This window comes from Mercenaria mercenaria, chromosome 13 (assembly GCF_021730395.1).
Source record: "Mercenaria mercenaria strain notata chromosome 13, MADL_Memer_1, whole genome shotgun sequence".
NCBI lineage: Eukaryota > Metazoa > Mollusca > Bivalvia > Venerida > Veneridae > Mercenaria > Mercenaria mercenaria.
This window is the reverse complement of record NC_069373.1, coordinates 59,522,043-59,544,326: the sequence shown is the minus strand read 5'-3', so window position 1 is coordinate 59,544,326 and position 22,284 is coordinate 59,522,043. Positions and strand designations below refer to the sequence as shown.

General features: G+C 34.1%; 1 protein-coding gene across 1 annotated transcript; it reads right to left on the bottom strand.

Moving 5' to 3' along the window:
* Window positions 1-6,407: 6,407 nt before the first annotated feature.
* LOC123528629 (uncharacterized) lies at window positions 6,408-18,086 on the bottom strand. Its single transcript, XM_053521970.1, has 6 exons — window positions 17,865-18,086; window positions 10,384-10,405; window positions 9,727-9,756; window positions 9,266-9,343; window positions 7,099-7,173; window positions 6,408-6,550 (listed from the first exon to the last, which is right to left on the bottom strand). Exons 1-6 carry the CDS (start codon window positions 17,955-17,957, stop codon window positions 6,423-6,425), a joined length of 426 nt encoding a protein of 141 aa, XP_053377945.1. The 5' UTR covers window positions 17,958-18,086; the 3' UTR covers window positions 6,408-6,422.
* Between the last annotated feature and the right edge of the window lie 4,198 nt (window positions 18,087-22,284).

The following is a 22,284-nucleotide window of genomic DNA, read 5'->3' as shown; positions in this document are numbered from 1 at the left end:
GTGATTTTCTCCTGCAGAAGCTTCAATCTATACTTAAAGGGAATTCCTATAGTTTTTTATGTGCATCTTTCTGTGCAGCCGACACTATCTATGGAAAACTGAAGTGAAGTCAACATTTGTTGAAACATGTGACAGACAATCTTAAAATATGAGGAATCTTGAATGAAATAACATTTTTGATAAGTTTTATCAGTAATCAAATGTTGATACTGTGTAATGTTGTATTGACAAGTATCATGCCTGACAGATATCTTGCTGTTTTTGTGGTTGTGTTTTCACATCGCATTTTAGTACAAAGACAGTGTTGTTCATATAATGTAAGACAACAGACTTAGTACTGATAAGACAATATCTCCTTTCAGACTTTTTAGTATTCAATTATAGAAAGAATAAACAAGAGCTGTCCGTAAGACAGCCAAGCTCGACTATTCGAAATATTGTCACAGAAGCAGGAAATTATTACCCAAAATGTTAAATATCGAAAGAGTTTCAAGTTCGAAATGGGACATGATTTGACCAAAATGCATATCAGAGTTATGGGACTTGATGCTATCAACTAGTTTAATAACCCCGAAGAAACATGTTAAGTTTCAATTCCATATCTGCATTAGTTTTGGAGATAGTAACTTGCATGTAAAACTTTAACCAGAATTTTCTAAGTCCAAAAGGGGGCATAATTTGCTCAAAATACATGTTAAGAGTTATGGAACTTGACCCAGTGAGGTTGGTAACTGACCTAGAAAAAGAATAAATAAGTTTCAAAGCTATATGCCTTTTGGTAATAGCTGTATGTACTTGCACGCAAAACTTTAACCAGGATTTTCTAAGTCCAAAAGGGGGCATAATTTGCCCAAAATACATGTCAGAGTTATGGGACTTGATTCTATCAAATAGTTTTATAACCCCGAAGACACATGTGAAGTTTCAATTTAATATCTGCATTAGTTTTGGAGATAGTAACTTGCATGTAAAACTTTAACCAGGATTTTCTAAGTCCAAAAGGGGGCATAATTTGCTCAAAATACATATCAGAGTTATGGGACTTGACCCAGTGAGGTAGGTAATTGATCTAGAAAAAGAAAAAATAAGTTTCAAATCAATATGCCTTTTAGTAATAGCTGTATGTACTTGCACGCAAAACTTTAACCAGGATTTTCTTAGTCCAAAAGGGGGCATAATCTGCTCAAAATACATGTCAGAGTTATGGGACTTGACCCAATGAGGTAGGTAATTGATCTAGAAAAAGAAAAAATAAGTTTCAAATCAATATGCCTTTTAGTAATAGCTGTATGTACTTGCACGCAAAACTTTAACCAGAATTTTCTAAGTCCAAAAGGGGGCATAATTTGGCCAAAATACATGTCAGAGTTATGGGACTTGACCCAGTGAGGTAGGTAATTGATCTAGAAAAAGAAAAAACAAGTTTCAAATCTATATGCCTTTTAGTAATAGCTGTATGTACTTGCACGCAAAACTTTAACCAGGATTTTCAAGTACAAAAGGGGGCATAATTTGGCCAAAATGAAGGTCAGAGTTATGGGACTTGGTGCTATCAACTAGTTTTATAATCCCGAAGACACATGTGAAGTTTCAATTCAATATCTGCATTGTTTTGGAGATAGTAACTTGCATGTAAAACTTTAACCAGAATTTTCTAAGTCCAAAAGGGGGCATAATTTGCTCAAAATACATGTTAGAGTTATGGAACTTGACCCAGTGAGGTTGGTAATTGACCTAGAAAAAGAATAAATAAGTTTCAAAGCTATATGCCTTTAAATGATAGCTGTATGTACTTGCATGCAAAAACTTAACCAAGGTGTGACGCCGACGCTGACGCCGACGCCAGGGTGAGTAGAATAGCTATACTATTCTTCGAATAGTCGAGCTAAAAAATGTTAAAACTTTTTTAACTTCTAGAAGATATACATGTAATCAATTTGGTCAGGTTCGCGCCATTTTTCGTCTGAACAGGTGTTGTATTCAAGCGTTCTTAACATAAAACTTAGCCTGGTGACCCATACATTTTTAGCCATTTTTATGCTCAAAATACAATTATTTATAAACAAGAAACACAGGAAAAAAATCTATGAAACAGTTTTTTCAAAATTTAAAAAAATATTCTTCACTTTGGGTATTTTTCATCGAAAAAAGTTCACAAAAGTGAATATGAAACAAGATTTGTTTTTCATTTGTACCCATTTAGGATATAGTATTACAAATATGACTATGATATCAAATAAGTATATAATAAAATCTGTAAAAAGAATAAACCTTATTGTGCTGTCTTGATGTATATTTTGGTTGGTATTTATAAACAAGAGGGCCAAGATGGCCCTAGGTCGCTCACCTGAGAAACACACCATAACACAACATATTAAACAGAGTAAACATGTTTGACCTAGTGATTTCATGGAAAAAAATATTCTGACCAATTATCATTAAAATTGGAGCAAAAATCTTGAGTATAAGTAAGTATTTTCTTTGATTTGACCTAGTGACCTAGTTTTTGAACTCAGATGACCCATATTCGAACTTCACCTAAATTTTATCAAGGCTATCATTCTGACAAAATTTCATGAAGATCAATTGAAAAATACAGCCTCTATCGCATACACAAGGTTTTCTTTGATTTGACCTAGTGACCTACTTTTTGACCCCAGATGACCCATTTTCAAATTCGGCCTAGATTTCATTAAGGTTATTATTTTGACTTAATTTCAGGAAGATCAATTGAAAAATACAGCCTCTATCGCATATACAAGCTTTTCCTTTGATTTGACCTAGTGACCTAGTTTTTGACCCCAGATGACCCATATTCAAACTTGATCTAAATTTCATAAAGGCAATCATTCTGACCAAAATTCATGAAGATTAATTGAAAAATACAGCCTCTATCGCATACACAAGGTTTTTCTTTGATTTGACCTAGTGACCTAGTTTTTGACCCCAGATGACCCATTTTCGAACATGGCCTATATTTCACCAAGATAATCATTCTGACCAAAATTCATAAAGATTAATTGAAAAATACAGCCTCTATCGCATACACAAGGTTTTTCTTTTATTTGACCTAGTGACCTAGTTTTTGACCCAAGATGACCCATATTTGAACTTGGCCTAGATTTCATCAAGATTATCATTCTGACAAAAATTCATGAAGATTAATTGGAAAGTACAGCCTCTATCCCATACACAAGGTTTTTGTTTGATTTGACCTAGTGACCTAGTTTTTGACCCCAGATAACCCATTTTCCAAATTGGCCTAGATTTAATCAAGGTAATCATTCTGACCAAAATTCATGAAGATTAATTGAAAAATACAGCCTCTATCGCATACACAAGGTTTTTCTTTGATTTGACCTAGTGACCTAGTTTTTGACCCCAGATGACCCATTTTCGAACTCTGCCTAGATTTCATCAAGATAATCATTCTGACCAAATTTCATGAAGATCAGTTGAAAAATACAGCTCTATCGCATACACAAGCTAAATGTTGACAGACGACAGACAGACGCCGGATATCAAGCGATCACAAAAACTCACCTGAGCTAAAAAGCAGAAAATGTTGAAAAATCGCTGGCAGTTTCAGCAACAGTGGGTGTGTTCAAAACGATTTTTCACAAAAACAAGCATGGTGACCAATTGTTTTTATTTGTTCATTGTTTTCAGAACAAATTTCCCTATCATATATGTGAATTCTGAAAAAATTCTGTGAAAGGAAAAAAAATATAGGAATTCCCTTTAAGTTACGTAACTGTTCTCATGGGCAAACTACTGACAATCAGAAACCCCAGCAGATGGGTGGTTAAGGTCGCTGACCCCAACTCACTTGCTATTCACACCTCTGTTGATTCAAGCCTAACTTGGGTCCACATATTGTCTACACAATATTATAAGGAAGCAATCCAGCTGGCTTGAGGAAATTAGGGGTTTTGGGGAGGTGCCCATCCGTGCCTGACATAATTAAAAGATGCTAATATACTTTTATATATATGTATCCTAAATGAACAACAACACTTACAAAGTGATATGCTATAGAACAATGCTATTGTAGCAGCTTCATGATACAAAAATGAGTTTAGTCTCTCTACCAGTACAATAAATACAAGGTATGATTTATATGTCTATGTTTACATTTTTCTTTGGTATTATATTAATGTATATTACAAGTATGTCAATTTAACTTAGTATGAATATAAAAATATCAACCAGTAAATTGTGTAAACCTTACTTATATCCTGAACACATGCCTTTACATTGAATCTTACCTGTCGCTGAAAAAGAAAAAAAAGGTAAAAATAATAATTTTACATGCTTATCGTAAATTATTCTAGTGCTCCTGAACTCAACTACCAGTAAAAAAACTCATTTGTTTGTATGCTTGCCTATGATTAATAATCTTGAATTACTTAAAATCTACCAATGGCTATGCAAATGATATTCAATGACTGTGGTTTCATAGGATATGGTTTGCTCTACAGTTCTAGCACACCTCCTTCTCTATATCCCCCCTACTATGCCCCTCCTTCCCTCCCCTCCCCCCCCCTCCCATTATATGAAGAATACGGAAATACCCGATGTTTCACGATTGTTTTATCAGTAGTGCTTTTGATTTTTATCTCCCTTTGCTAAAAACAAACAATGTTTAATCAGAAGTGCTTTAAATGCTCAAATGATGAATAAGGACATGCCTGCTTTTTTAATTACAATAGAATTTGTATTTTATTTACTTGAACTGCAAACATTATAAAATGCGTACAATATGGCTGTTGCTGTATAACCTCTGATTTACAATCTCATGAAATATGTAAGCTTAATTCTTCCTTTTCCAATCCTAGAGTCACGGTAAACAAAATATTGTACAATGATTTTGAATGAGGGGTTTCTTTTTCTTGTCAGTGTATTATCTGACTTTGAAATTCAAACATCTTGCTCAATGTCTATATTCTTGTGATGGCTGTTGCTGTATAAAGGTCTCAAGTAATTCACACTTGGCAAATTTAAGTGAACATAGTTTTACATTAGGATGTTTCTGGGGTTGTTTTTTTTCTTCTTTTTTTCTAGCCATGTCTGCCACAAGTGCAGTCTAGCTAAACAAATGGAACAAGATTATCATTGTTATAGCAGTAAATCCCCATACCTGAAAGGGTATTTTTCATATCTGCCACCATAGGAAATAAATTCTTTGTACTGAACCTAACTTATATGCTCCCTCAGCTAAGGTTTCAAGATAAAATCTCTGATATCTTTTTGAGTTAACAAAGGATCTGCCTTTTATTATGCTGGATTAACAGACAAGACTGGTGAAGATTAAGAAAGACAAAATAAAATCATTCCTTTCTTATATCTATTTCCAAGAATTCATAAAAAAATATATAAATATACTTTTTATGACAGAATCCATCATCTATGATAAACAATCGATAAGACAAACCAATGTAGAAATAAACAAGAGGGCCATGAAGGCCCTGTATCGCTCACCTGACCTACTTACCTAAAAATCATCAAGATTAACATTCTGACCAAGTTTCATTAAGATATGGTCATAAATGTGGTCTCTAAAGTGTTAAGTAGCTTTTCCTTTGATTTTACCCAGTGACCTAGTTTCTGACCCCAAATGACCCAGATTCAAACTCGACCTAAAGATCATCAAGATTAACATTCTGACTAAGTTTCATGAAGATACAGTCATAAATGTGGCCTCTAGAGTGTTAACAAGCTTTTCCTTTCATATGACCTGGTACCTAGTTTTTGACCCAAGATGACCCAATATCGAACTCGTCCAAGATTTTGTTGAGGGTAACATTCTGACCAAGTTTCATTAAGATTGGGCCTAGTTTTTAAACCCAGATGACCCAATATCAAACTCATCCAAGATTTTATTGAGAGTAACACTCTGACCAAATTCATTAAGATTTGGCCAAAAGTGTGACCTCTAGAGTGTTCACAAGCTTTTCCTTTGATTTGACCTGGTGACCTAGTTTTTTTACCCCAGATGACCCAATATCAAATTCATCCAAGATTTTATTGAGGGTAACATTCTGACCAAGTTTCATTAAGATTGATCCAAAATTGTGACCTCTGGAGTGTTAACAGTCAAATTGTTGAGGACGGATGACTGACGGACACAGGACAATCACAAAAGCTCACCTTTGACTCAAGTTTGAGCACTTTGTGCTCAGGTGAGCTAAAAACTGTTTTCCATTTTATCTTCTAGATATGTACCAAGTGACATAAATGCTTAATTCCAAAGTAGATAGTTGAACAATAGGTTGAATAATTTGACATAATAATATCCTTAATCAAAATGATTTAATTCATTACATTTTTTTGTAATGACCATTGTAACTTTAGATATATTTTTCACAATACTGGCATGGTTTGGGGAAATATAAATCTTATTGCGGAATTTTATTGTTGCTCTAACTAAAATTTCTTGCAGAACATAAAAAGATGCAAGTTTGAAATAATTCATACATACCCTTCTTGTAATCCTCATCAAATTCATTTTCCATTGACTCAATTTTATCAAGCCCACAGTTTATGGAATCTAAGAAAAGAATGGAATTTTTAAAACCATTTTGCTGACTGCACAGAAAGCTTAAAAAAACTTGATTGTATCATTCTAAAGAGTGTGCCTTATTAAGAGATGAATTTGAGAGGAAGGTAAGGTTTGTTTGTGTCTTGAGCAAAGTGAAAAGAAATGAATCTACCAAGCCCTGGAGTAGTGGATAAGGAAATTCCGATCAAGAGATTTTATCCAAAATGCATCGGTTCTACAAAGTTTTCTGACATACCTCAATGCAAGGATGGTATTTCCTTATTTCCTCAAATATCTAGCATGATAGATTTATTTTCTCAGGTAATATTTTGACCCCATACTTACATCAATTTATCAAATAGTCGACAGCACTGTCAACAGACGGCTCTTCTTTTATTTGAAATTCTTTATCTCATAGATATATGAGAAAATACAGTATGTTACGGTAGGCAACTAGATTTCTTTGTAGGATCAGGCAACTACAGTTATTTCTCAACAGATACCTGATATATGGATAAAATAAAAAGCAAAAAGATAAATAAGTAAATAAAATTTACAGTCCAGTTGCTCGTTAAAGTTTTCGCCAAATTCCCATAGCAATCCAAAGTCACAGACATCTTTACAATCTGGCTCTGGTGATAAAACAAAAGAAAAGAGTTAATAGATATTCATGAACATTTCAAAGAAAATGATAGATGTAAACTTGACAGTTTTGGAATTGAAATAATCTGGCCTATGCATTGTTGATAAGTACCTCCAACCGATGGTTAGTACTTGATATTTTCGTTTCATAGCGTTTCAATAAAGATTTTGAAAAACGTCTTCTTTTGAGAAGAATAAAAGCGATAATGACTTTAATATATAGACCTTTAGTTTAATATAAGACTGGAAATTTTAATCAAAATGTTGCTCATGAGTTTCAACATATTGTTTCATCATCGGGGAACATTTGTGTGCATTACAAAGATAATCCATTCATGCACATAAAAGTTATGGAGCGGAAACAATTTTACTTGACTGTTGACCAACAACCATTGGTCATGTGACACATAGTCTAATTGGGAACATTTCTGTGTAGCAATAAAAAAAAATCCAGTAATCATAGATCAAGTGTTGACAAATTGTCTCATCATGGGGAACATTTTTGTGTAGCACTAAGATAATCTATCAATGCATATAAAACAATTTTTGCTTGACCTTCAATAGTGACTTTGACCTATGTCTTACAAGCATAAGTCATGTATGTGCATAATCTACATATTGCCCTCTATTCACATACCAAGTTTTATGAAACTAGCTTCAATACTTTTCGAAAAATTGCAGGATCCAGATTTGTGGACAGATAAAATATCAACATAAATTGATAAAAAATAACAAGTTATTCATTTTCAAATGCCATGAATTGAAAAACAAGGACATGTTTGCCAATAGTAAGGGGTATATTGTCTGCCTTCAGAGAAATAGTGGGGGTTTCCATATTCCAAAACACTCATCTTTGGGTAATATCTGCCAGAAATCTTTATAACATGAAGGTTTACAGCATAGGAATAACTAAAGTAAGATCCATGACAACAAAAGACACTATAAATGAACAAAATAAACAAGAGCTGTCTCCGTAGGATGACACATGCCCCCGATGGCACTTTGAATGAATAGTTATGGCCGATGTTAGAGTTTGGGACCTTTGACCTACGGACCTGGGTCTTGCCCGCGACACATCGTCTTACTGTGTCACACATTCATGCATAGTTATTTTAAAATCCATGCATGAATGACAAAGATATAGACCGGACATGCCCATCAATGCACTATCATGAAAAATGATCTTTAACGTCTAAGTGTGACCTTGACCTTTGAGCTACGGACCTGGGTCTTGCGTGTGACACGTCGTCTTATTGTGGTACACATTCATGCCAAGTTATTTGAAAATCCATCCATCGATGACAAAGATATGGATCGGACACGCCCATCAATGCACTATCCTTTAACGTCTAAGTGTGTCCTTGACCTTTGAGCTACGGACCTGGGTCTTGCGCACTGCACGTCATCTTACTGTGGTACACATTCATGCCAAGTTATTTGAAAATCCATCCATCGATGACAAAGATATGGACCGGACACGCCCATCAATGCACTATCCTTTAACGTCTAAGTGTGACCTTGACCTTTGAGCTACGGACCTGGGTCTTGCGCACTGCACGTCATCTTACTGTGGTACACATTCATGCCAAGTTATTTGAAAATCCATCCATCGATGACAAAGATATGGACCGGACACGCCCATCAATGCACTATCCTTTAACGTCTAAGTGTGACCTTGACCTTTGAGCTACGGACCTGGGTCTTGCGCACTGCACGTCGTCTTACTGTGGTACACATTCATGCCAAGTTATTTGAAAATCCATCCATCGATGACAAAGATATGGACCGGACACGCCCATCAATGCACTATCCTTTAACGTCTAAGTGTGACCTTGACCTTTGAGCTACGGACCTGGGTCTTGCGCACTGCACGTCGTCATACTGTGGTACACATTCATGCCAAGTTATTTGAAAATCCATCCATCGATGACAAAGATATGGACCGGACACGAAAATTGCGGACAGACCGACAGACCGACAGACTGACAGACCGACAGACAGACGGTTCAAAAACTATATGCCTCCCTTCGGGGGCATAAAAAGGTCTTTCCATGTAAACGTAGAATTGGCCAAACAACATACCAGTGTCTTCTGAGGATTCCGAATTCTCCTGGCGCAAAGTATGTAAATGCCGACTCAACTTTGTCGTCTTCAAGTCTCCTTTAATAGTAAAACAGTGAATATTAAAATCATACAGCCTATACTTTGTTGATGTGGCATTTGAGCATCAAGGTGTATGTGTACATATATGTATCTATTGCAGATTTTATTCAGATGTATGCATGCATATTTGCTTCAAGATTATAACAAAACAATAAATATCTTTTTAAGAAAAGGGTTACAAAATTATTTCAGTAACAGACTACTTGATATGGCACTCGTGTAAATTTAATTTCCAAATCAATTGACATGATAAAGAATTTATTTACGGTAACTAAAAAGCTCCGTATGTTTTAAACTAGGATCTACAGGAAAAAAGACTAACAAGCATAATTACAGCCAAAAATAACTTGTTTGTAATATACACAGTATATGTTACTTACTAAGTCTGTTGATGAGTGTATTCTGCACACCTATAAAGCAAAAGAAGACAAATTATACTCTTAAAGCGGCATACCTCCAGATCGTTCGACAATTTTTTTTTTTTTTCAGATATCTTGAAATAAATGCTATATTTCTTAAGAAGGCTTTTTAAAAAACTTAATTTAACTTAATTAATGACAAACTTTATGTTACGGAAACACATGAGAATTTGTTGTTTTTACTACTTCTTACAACGAAAATCGAAAAGTGTTTGTCACGCTTTTACTCCAGGTAAACTGTCTTGATTATAAATATCTATATTTTGAAGCCATTATTCACTACTTCAGCTATAGCTTTATTGGTTACGACGACGAGAAAATGTCTTTATTGCCGCGGCGGTCCTGGGTTCGATACCCGACGCTGTCATCTTTTTTTCTTGATTTGGAATTTTTGAAATATTTTAGAAACAAAAATTCATATTCATAATATGACCAGAACTTCAATTTGAAAGAAAGATTATTTTTTAGCCAAATCTGGAGGGATGCTGCTTTAAAAGTAGAGCATAAACTCTTAAATTCAAACTTTCCCATTGCTGAAACTAGGTTCTCAATTCAATAGTTTCACTTATCTAATTTTGTTTCCTTACATTTAATGATTATGTCATAATGTTTACTTACCAAAATTTCGCTTTGTCTTTGCCTGTGGAATAGAAAAGTAGGAATATTAATGGGAAGGCTAGGCATATCTCTCTTTCGATTTGTTTTACAAGGATAAAAGGTACCACATTGATCATGACCTTTTTAGAAAGAATATGTGTGATGTTTAACAGAAACAAGAGGCCCAAATGGGCCTAAGTCGCTCATCTGAATAAAACCTTAACCATGTGACTTTGTTTCTAACTAGATTTGGTGAAAATCCTTTAAACTGTTCATTAAAACATAAATTATTTAAAGGTTTTTTTCATAATTTGTTGTCACACACCAAAAATGCTTAACCATCAGAAGAAATCATTCAAAGGTATTTCTATTTGAACTCTAAAGGTCTCTAAAAGGACCCACTGGTGCAACCTTTTAAACAAATTTGGCATAAGACCTTATAATGATGTTACAGACCAAGTTTGATGGAGATCCATCAAGCGATTCATGAGAAGAAATACTTTAAAGTTATTTCTATTTTAAGCTCTTAGGTGGCCCATAAAAGGGGCCAAATGCCCCCAATTGAACAAACATGGTAAAAGACCTGTACATGAATTTACGATAAAATATGGTTGGCTGTCACATTTCACCCCCCCTATGATTTTAACATAAGAGATTCTACTTCAGTTCCATTACATACAACTTATTTCAGGGCCAAACACTGTAATGGCGGTACGATGTTAAATACGGACAAAGTCTGATTAATACCCATCAAGCAGTTCATGAGTAGAAGTCATTTATAGGCATTTCTGTTTTTAACTCTAGCAGCCAAGCACCCCTCCCTGCCCCCCCCCCCCCCCCCAACAACATAAATGTACAAATTTTGGAGAGGACCTTATTATGATGCTACAGACCAAGTGTGATGAAGATCCATCAAGCAGTTCATAAGAAGAAATCGTTAAAAATATTTATTTTTAGACCTAGCGGCCCCTACAAGGAGCCGGTCCAACTGCCCCCATTTGAACAAATTTAGGAGAGGACTTGATAATATAAATTTAAAGGTATTTCTAGTGGCCACTAAAAGGGGCCTATTTGAATAAAATTTGGACAGACTTTAAAATTATGCTACAGACCAAGTTTGATGAAGATCCATCATGTGGTTCAAGAGAAAAAGTCTTTTAAAGGTAATACTATTTTTAGCTCTAGTGGCCCCAAAAATGGGCCAAGTGCCCGAATTTGAAGAAAATTAGGCGAAGACCTTATAATGATGCTACATCCCAAGTTTGATGAAGATCGATCAAGTGGTTCATGATAAAATGTTGTTTAATGGTATTTCAAACTTTAGCAAAATTGGGAGCAGACCTTATAATGATGCTACAGACCAAGTTTGATAGAGATCCATCAAGTAGTTCATGAGAACAAGTCTTTTAAAAGTATTTCTAATTTTAGCTATAGCGGCCCCAAAAAGGGGCCATGTGTCCCCATTTGAACATATTTGGAAAAGGACCTTAAACAGATGCTACAGACCAAGTTTGATGAAGATCCATCAAGCAGTTCATGAGAAGAAGTCGATTAAAGATATTTATTATTTTAGCTCTAGCAGCCCCTCAAAGGGACCAAGTGCCCCCATTTGAATAAAATTGGGACAGGACCTTATAATAATGCTACAGACCAAGTCTGATAAGATCATCAAGCAGTTCATGAGAAAGTCTTTCAAAGGCAATACTATTTTTAGATCTAGCGGCCCAAAAAAGGGGCGAAGTGCCCCCATTTGAACAAAATTGGGAGCTGACCTTATAATGATGCTACAGACCAAGTTTGATAAAGATCTATCAAGTGGTTCATGAGAAGATGTCGTTTAAAGTTTTTCTCATTTTAGCTCTAGCAGACCTTAAAAGTGGCCAAGTTGCCCCCATTTGAACAAATTTGTGAAAAAAAAACAGAAAAAAGATAAGCGACATGCATCAATAAGTATTTACCCTTACCAAAATAATGTAGATTGATGTTATCAAATAAATTAGTATGCTTTTCTTCATCCACTTTTCAATGAAATAAATCAATTTTTGTAGCATCTAATTTGGTAAACATCTGAAGAAAATGGCGTAACTGCATCAAGGGGAAACAACTTTAATGCAACTAAATATAAGTGTTATGATTTATTATAGACGATGTGTTTATTTTGATTAAAATCCATCTGAGAACAATCTGGGACTGGAATTATATAAGCATTTATACACTTTTATGTCCGTAAAAAGTAGTGTGCCAAAAAATTTTGGATTGATTTTTTCCAATGGGGCGAGCGCAATTAGCCAAAAACGTTCTGAAAATATACGAGCGGCAAATCCGATGAACAACTTTTTAATTTGGTGAGGCCTTAATGAGTTAACATAATGAGCATTAAAGCCTTTATAAAACATGATAGAATGGTGTTTTGCTTAAGAGTATTCAAATAACAGTGAGAGCTATTAATTCTTCTCATTCGGGCGCTGTTGAGGCATTATCTTGGTAATTATTTCATGTATTACAAAATGTAATGCAACGAAGTTCAAATAAGGCTTTTCAATTATCCAAGTTAGAAAGCTCCAGGATTAATTCAAAATGAAAAAGAATATATTTTTACACTGCATGCAAGGTGCAGCTCAGAAATCACTAAGATGTAAGCTTCACAAATGAACATTGCAAATAGTTTGGCAAATTTTCATTGTTCAGAATACCGGTAATCTGAACTATTCTATGCTATTAAGATAAAAGTTACTCGGAAATCAAGTTCTTGCTTCCAAAAAAAAACATGTACAAATCCTTCCTGCATGAAGTGTACTTCAGACTTTTACCTAAAAAAAATCAAAGTATAAACACCAAAAGAAAATGAACAAGTCCCTCCCGCGTATATTAAGTTTACTTCAGACTTTAACTTATAAAAAAAAACTAAGTATAAATGCCAAAAGAAATTGTACAAGTCTTTCCCGCGTATATGAAGTGTACTGCACAAATTTCAAAGTATCTGCGGTGTACATGCAGTGTACTATTTTCTTGTACAAGTCCCTCCTGCACACATGCAGTGTACTCCTTAAATTTTCAGAGTCTGTGCTGCGTACTTGAAGTGTATTAGTGACCTCCTGCGTACATGCTGTGTACTCGTCGAAATAGTACGCGGCATATACGCGGCATGCAGTGTATGTAAAATGTACTCCTCTAGCGTACTACTGTGTTCACAGCATATACACAGCAAATATGCAGCATTACGCCACAGATGCTTGCTTCTGTAAGGGAGACCAAATTTGATATAGATCCATCAAGCCGTTCATGAGAAGAAGTTCTTTAAAGGTTTTTCTATTTTTAACTGTGAACCACTTGACAAACTTGATAGAGGTCCATGCCAGGATGCTACTGACAAAGTTTGGTGTAAATCTGACCAGTAGTTTCAGAGAAGATGTTAAAGTAAAAATGCTGACGCAGGACGATGAACGACTGACGTTAGACACCAGACTATCGACTTGTGCTAATAGCTTCTCACCCTGAACAAATTTCAGGTGAGCTAAAACAAATGGAGGCTTACCTGAATTGTGATTATTTAATAATATCTTACTGTAAAATATTGCAGCAAGCAAGCATAATATAGTGGGCCTTGATTCAAATAAATCTGTTCTGTAGTAATCAAGGTTTATGCATATTCTTTGTCAAATTAGCAAATTCATGAGAAGACCTGTACATTATCCAAGTGAGAAATAAAAACTTAAAAGGTTTTTCAACTGGTCCAAATAGTTTATTTTTTATCCATATTAGATAAGATTTTTATTATCTTGTTTGGGCAAAATCTGCTGGTAATATCTTGCTTAATGTCTACGACCTCTGAAGATTTCCAAGATTTTTAAATATAAGAAAAGTTACACATGCCGTTATACTAATTTGGCAAAATGCAAAATTACTGTAATAGCTGATACTCCTTTCTTGCATTTGAACCAGTTAAAACCCCATTAACCATTCTTTTTTCGATCATATTATTCTTTTCAGAGGGTAACAATTTTTATAATATTTCCTGGGTTTAATCACTGTAGGACATACTACTACGTTTAAGCCGAGAATGATTCATTATCATCACAGTTTTGCTTCATGAAAATTTAAATTTTGTACGAAAGTAAATTTGTCTCCTTTTCGATATTATCATTTCATACTTTATATCAAATTGCCCAATACCATTATCAAGGTGTACACTCTTTAAAGACCCACCACAGACTAGCTGTATTCTCTTTGTGTTTCCTTGATGGCAATTTATTACACATAGTCTGCACTTAAAAATGAGAAATACAAGATAGTGATATGTATTAGGCCAAGACAGTGTGTTTAATGTCTAAACATTTTATTGAATTAATGTAGCAGTACACAAAGTATTTGGTGCATTTAGTTAAGTTAAGATCACACTTTGTTTCTACAGTGTATTAGATAGTTCTTTATCATTGTTTTTAAAATTATGCTGAAAAGACATTAACTAAATAAGTTAGCAGATGAAGTTGTGAAAATAACATTAATTTAGGAGGGCCTAAATTGTCCACCTGTCATGTTGTCAGTATAGTATAATCAGAATGATTTTCATGAAGTTTATGTTGGGAAAAAATTGTTATTACGGCTGCCACTGAGGAATCCATAATGGCGCAGTGTGCCTTTGGCCATAATCATAATGGCCCCGTGTAAATGGAACGTCAGTGCGTTCTGACCTTAACGTCATGCAGTAATGTTATTATGGCAGTTGAAAGAGTGCTGAATCATTTTCACATCAAGTCTCAAATAATGATGGTATTGTTGATGAAAAGAGCAATTGGAATAATACTTGTAAGTTTGTGGAAAATATGTAAAAAGAAAATACCAAGATAAATATGAAGCAAAGGTATATAATAACAAGAGGAACATGATGGTCCTGAATTGCTCACCTATCCCCACATGACCCGGTGTTGAACTGAGTATGACGTTGTTATTTCTATTATTTGACATAGTGACCTAGTTTTTGAGCACATGTGACCTAGATATCATCAAGATAAAAAATTCTGACCAATTTTTATGAAGATCCATTGAAAAATATGACCTCTAGAGAGGTCACAAGGTTTTACTATTATTTGACCTAACCTAATGACCTAGTTTTTGAAGGCACATGACCCACTTTTAAACTTGACCTAGATATCATCAAGGTGAACATTCTGACCAATATTCATGAAGATCTCTTCAAAAATATGGCCTCTAGAGAGGTCACAAGGTTTTTCTATTTTTCGACCTACTGACCTAGTTATTGACCGCACATGACCCAGTTACGAACTTGACCTAGATATCATCAAGATGAACATTCTCATTAATTTTCATGAAGATCCATTGAGAAATATGGCCTCTAGAGAGGTCACAAGGTTTTTCTATTTTTAGACCTACTGACCTAGTTTTTGAAGGCACATGACCCAGTTTCGAACTTGACCTAGATATCATCAAGGTGAACATTCTCACCAATATTCATGAAGATCTCTTGAAAAATATGACCTCTAGAGAAGTCACAAGGTTTTTCTATTTTTAGATCTACTGACCTAGTTTTTGACCCCACGTGACCCAGTTGCAAACTTGACCAAGATATCATCAAGATGAACATTCTGACCAATTTTCATGAAGATCCATTGAGAAATATGGCCTCTAGAGAGGTCACAAGGTTTTTCTATTTTTAGACCTACTGACCTAGTTTTTGACCGCACGTGACCCAGTTTCGAACTTGACCTAGATATCATCAAGGTGAACATTCTGACCAATTTTCATGAAGATCTCATGAAAAATATGGCCTCTAGAGAGGTCACAAGGTTTTTCTATTTTTAGATCTACTGACCTAGTTTTTGACCGCAAGTGACCCAGTTTCGAACTTGACCTAGATATCATCAAGATGAAAATTCTGACCAACTTTCATAAAGATCCCATGAAAAATGTGACCTCTAGAGTGGTCACAAGCAAAAAGTTTACGCACGGACGCCTGACGCCACGCGATCACAAAAGCTCACCTTGTCACTTTGTGACAGGTGAGCTAAAAAGGTCAATAAACTGCTGGTTGTGCCTTCTAGCAGTAGTCTTATGGCAATGTGAGTTTCATATTGGCCCTCAGACAAGAAGGCACAACTAAGCTGTATATAAACCTCTTAATAAATTATGTATGCTAGTATTTCTAATAAAATCCAACACATCCTGTTATTATGAACATGTACTAATTCGTTGTTATCTTGGTAAAAAAATCACTCTACTCATAATTAAGGACTGCAAACCAGATATATATCCATCTTAATGCTTAGTCACCCTTACATTAAGTGAGGCATAAAAAAAAATTGTTTGTTTCCGGTAACATGCTAAAAAAAATTAGGGTAGGTAGGTCGGTAAATTTTTTTTTTGGATTTTTTTTTTTTTATTAAGTCGGACATTTCGAAAATTATTTTTGTGTCAAAAAATGAATATAAATAAGGGGGTTATTAGTAGGTTGATTTCTAACATCACTGACCATGTTTAAAGCATAAAAAGTGCAAGGCCATAAAAACATTTAGGGACGGGCCAAAACTTTAGGGTAGGTCGGGATACCGGAAAAAAACAATTTTTTTTATGCCTTAGTGAGATATTAACTTATAGCTAGAAAATTTTATCTATACTAGCATCTCTTCATGCATGGAGTTTTTAACTTTGATCTTCAAATATGACTTTGCCTGTGGATATTTGAGTGCTCCACATTAATGTTTGTGCAAAGTTGTTTCAACAATTTAGATGCATATTCCCATAACAAAGTTATTGATTGGACATGAATACCGAACTGACAGACGTTTCAACAATCATATATTAGAGGTAATTAGAACGGAATGTATATATTTACCATTTATTATGTGATAATGGCATGAGTATAGTGGACGCAACTTGACCCCGATGGTTGACCTTTGTATTATAATACATAATGAGGCACAAACTATTATTGAAAAGGAGTGTACTATGTAAAACACGAGCTGCACCAGAAAAAGGAAATATAAATTTGCGTAAATATAAATTAGTGTATTGGAAAGTATTAACTGATCAAAGTATATATATAATTTGATACTTCAATATATACAAACTAACTCCGTATAAATATACACGGCTACGCTAAGCACCCTTGATTTCTATAATGAAATAATCGATATGAATAATCAGCCTAAGGTCAACCATCGCGGTCAAGTTGCGACTACTATATCCATTTCAAAGTGCAATAGGGAAAATGGGCACAAAATAACCTAAAGCCCCACATAACCTAGACAAAATTTCAAATTTGCGACTTTTAGGATTCAAGTATTCATAATTGTTTCTTTGATAACTGGATTATCTGATCAAATAAGGTGATTAATTAGAAAGTTTTGACCAAAAGCGCAACCATTTAATGCATTCTTTAACATACCATGTCCATTAAAATGAAAAGAAATAAGTTTGGTCAGGCAGTCATCAATACATGTCTACTTAATTCAACCAAATAAAACAAACACAATAAAATGCCTTACCAAAGATCTCAGCCCTTGAATCCTTTGACTTGGAATAGTGTGCGCCAGTGCTATTGCTAGCATTAGCACACAGCAAATTGCCAAATACCTCATTTTATCTTACTGAAAATCCTATCAAAAATCCGATAAAAAATCCGAGAGACAAGGCTGGTGCAGTGTGTGGCCGATCTGGCTTACTCCGGGCCTGCAGCGCCTTATATAAGTATCCCTGTTACTATGGCCAGAATACAAACAATCAACAATATCAATCACCTGATCATATCTAAATTATCATCCTTTATACTTTCTTGTCATAGCTTCTGACATAGCTTTATTATAGACAAGTTTCTTTTGTTTGAAATTTCAAAATATCTGAAACTCTTTTAAGTTGTCAAATATCTTTTCACTAATTACTAATATTCTCCCTCTGTGGGTATATTTTTGTGCTATTTATATCAACCCCTTTCAGTGTTTTCTTTTCAACAAAAATTGCCAAATAATTAAATAATATCTTCTTTCAAAATGAAGTAAATAACTTTTTTGAACGTACAATACAAATAATTCAATAAACCTGGCACAGATTCATACAGATTTTATGCTTACTATGGAAAAAAAAAATTACTGTGAAAACTTGAAGACTTTTATCTTAAGATTGGGTTATGAGTGTTTGTGGCGCTTTTTATTTGCAATTTTATAGCCAACAACCTTATTAGAATTATTAAGAGTTCTCATATCATGTCTGGATATACATTCATAGATAATCATGCTTAGTACGTACGACTAAAGTTCAAATGCCCAAATCACTTTCCTGAAAATTAGTGAAAATAAAACTACCACCAATTCTGCACCATTTTACAATACCTTTAACACCCCCTCAATATTTTTGGCAATATATTCCATAATACTAACAGCATGTTTACCACATTCTTATATGTTTAGACAAATATATTGTTAATAACATTTTAAAACTTCAACAAAATGAAATTGTGCAAAGACATCATTCATTTATATTACAACCTCTACAAATTTTCAAAAAAAAGTCACAAAATGCACAGAAAAGTAGTATTTTTATAAAATATTCAGCAAATGTCAGATGAGTATATACAGACTTTTCAATGATATATTCAATTTTAGATTTATTTCCAACATACTACAGGATTATTTAAAAGGAGTTTATCTGTTTTTGCCAAATTTGTCATGAAATTTGCATGTTGTTAAAACTGTATTTTGTGACTTTTTAAAATTGTTTTGAGGCCATGGAATAAATAGATGCTATTACAACATAATGAAAATTGTTGAAATCTATCATGTTTTTTTCTTCAACATTTTTTTTTAAGTATGTGAAAAATCTAAAAAATAAACTACATCTATTACTAATATGAAAGACAGTGACAAAGACATCGATCCATGGGGTATTAATTTCATCAAGTGTATTACATTTATTTTAAACTATTCCTAAGTATTAATGACTTAGGAACAGTTACAATAAAAAAGTGACATGCTTAATATATCTATAATTAATCATATCTATCTGCCCCCTGAAAATTTGATATGTGGTAGAAACACTCAAAGTTTCTTTGCCCATATTATTTTCACAAATCTATATACCAATGAGTGTGATACAATTATGATCACTGCCGATTTTAATGGCAGAATGGGAAATTGTCAAAATTTTATAGTGTCAAAAAAAACAGCACTTTTCCATATCAGCACGAATAGGAACTGATAGAATGACTCTAGATTTTGTTAATTCAATGGATCCGAAGGTTCCCAGCAGACAAGTATTTCATTAACCTGTACCCTGCTAAATTTCTAAAATGGACAGGTCCATCATTCAACTGGGCAGTACCATTAATAATTTGAAGGGGTGTTCACTGAAAATTTATTGACTGAATAGCGAACAGTGCAGACCATGATCAGCCTGCAAGGATATGCAGCTCTTGGTCTGCATTGGTCGCAAAGGCAGAATCACTTGCCGACAGCAGGCTAAAGGTTAATATATTGCATTTCCCACTGTAACAAAGCCGCAGTGGACTATATATGCGTACCAGAAGTTAGGTGACATTATTGCATTTCGTTTAAAGATCGGGTATGTTAGCGTTACATAAAAATATAAACATCACTGTGTTTTTGTTCTGTGGTAGATTAAATTCAACAAGTTAAAATAAAATATTAATGGATGCCAACATTTTTTCCAGTTTCTGAAAAAAATAAAATTTGTAAAAGTTATCAAGATTTTAGGAAATTACTTTTCCCAGTTTTTCAAATCGTTCTATTGTGACTGATACACAAACAAACTGAAATTTCCAAATAAAATGACATTTGTTGTTTCTAGTTGAAGAATTTTACTGTGTATAAAACCATAAAATCACTACTATATTACAAAATTTGCAAATTCATATAAAGGTTTTTAACGTTATAATGGTATTTTATGAACATTTTTAAGGTTACGGACACTTAATGAAATTGCAAAACTGCCTGCTCTTCATGAGCGATTTCGGTTTCTTCACCTTTTAAAGAAGAGCTTATGATGTGTCGTGTTGTCTAACAAAGTACATTGCATGGAAATTGTCAAGTTTCAATACAGGTCCTCTACATAATAAGGCCTTACCTTTACCTAACAGTAAAGGAAATTCTGTGGCAATTATTTTCAAATTGGTGTAAAACATGATCTAATCATATTTATTGAATGCATACAGGTCATTAATGATGAGATATGGTATGTGGGTATTTCATCTGCCATTGATGTTGGACATTTTCAAGATGATATATTTTGATGTCTGCTGGGTTTTTGTTAAATGGCATTTGCATGAAGAAATAGTTCAAAAGAAGTGCATACAAGTCACAATTTGGAAATGTGAAAGGATACAGAAAAATAAACAAGAACAAGCCATGTGTGTGCTTCTTCAGCATGAAGGTCAAGTTGTAGTTCAGTACCACCGTGCTAAATGGCAAAACTGAAGCTTGGCGATGTCACATATCAACACACTTTACGTTGCTTGTTCAAGAAGAGCTTATTTCAAAATCTTTCATTTTTTGCACATTTTAACATAAATTTACTCAAATATGAAGATTGTAATGGATAGATGAAGGATTTTCTTTTTTAAAGTTCAAAAGGGGACATAATTTTGCAAAATACATGTCAGAGTTATGGGACTTGATGCTATGACCTAGTTTTATGAACCCAAAGAAACATGTGAATATTAAGTTTCTATTCAATAATTGCATTAGTTTTGGAGATAGTAACTGGCATTGATTTTCAAAGTGCAAAAGAGGGTATAATTTGGCCAAAATACAAAGTTATGTGACTTGATCCTGTGAGGTTGGCAATTAATATAAGTTTCAAAGCTATATGCCTTTAAATGATAGCTATACATACTTGCAAGCTTTAACTAAGGTGTTACGCTGACGCCAGGGTGAGCAGATCTCAGAAGCTAGGACTATTCTTCGAATAGTTGAGCTAAGAAATGCAGAGTTCTTTATTTGACGCATACAGGAAAATTTTTCTATTGCGATTTTATGTAGAACCATCATCTCAAAACCAATTACTTGTAAAACAGTTCAAGCCACACATGCAGACATACTTTTTTTTTCCTTTTTTGTGTTTTTATTTTCATCATTTTATGCTATGCCAATATTATGTATCTTTGCATTTTCCATGAATTATACCATTTCATCCCCCTCCCCATCTCCCCCTGCCATCCTCCAAGGAGCACTCTTTTCTGTTCAGGAAACAATGGCCTATCTCCGTAACTAACTGATAACTGTCTTAAATGAACACATAATTTCAGATGCAATGACATCAGTCAATCATCATGGAAAACAATTTTCTCATCCAGATATCAAAATAGAATTCGATGCCTCAAGATTTTTATTCCACCTACTGAGCTAACCAGTCGAAACTGTGTACATTCATACCGAGATGATTCTAATTACAATTGTCTGTTTTGCGGAAATATTGTCATAATATGTAGTACATGTATATATATAATGTATCTAGTTAATCATGTAGCTAATATCATCCAAATGCTATTACTTTAAGCATTTTAGAGAGATACAAATTCAGAACCAAATGTATGTAATGTAGTGCAGAAGTAAAATACATGATTTTATGATAATCCATGGTTCTTTAGTGCAATGTTAAATGCCACTTTACGCCTGTTGAGATTTTATGATTGATGCAACTTCATAGCATGAAATGAAACTAACTGGGTAGTCAAAAATTTCATTTTTTTCATTTTGTTGAGAAATGTCTTTCAAAACATGTGCATGCATTTTAAAGAAAAACTATGGACCAGCTAAAGATATTGTATAGAAAAATATCTGTCACTGCAAAGTTTCAAAGAGAGACAAATACTCTGTAAATTCAGAATCAGTGCAGACACTCTCGAAAACTAGATGCCCACGGGCAACATGTCGAGCCCATCAGCTGTCAAAAGGA

Bases quoted from the DNA above. Each gene is read 5' to 3' on its own strand.
- LOC123528629 (XM_053521970.1), bottom strand. From the start codon at position 17,957: ATGAGGTATTTGGCAATTTGCTGTGTGCTAATGCTAGCAATAGCACTG. The intron at 10,406-17,864 runs GTAAGGCATTTT...TCTATTCCACAG, and splicing joins TTCAAGGGCTGAGATCTTTG to GCAAAGACAAAGCGAAATTT. The intron at 9,344-9,726 runs GTAAGTAACATA...TTACTATTAAAG, and splicing joins TACACTCATCAACAGACTTA to GAGACTTGAAGACGACAAAG.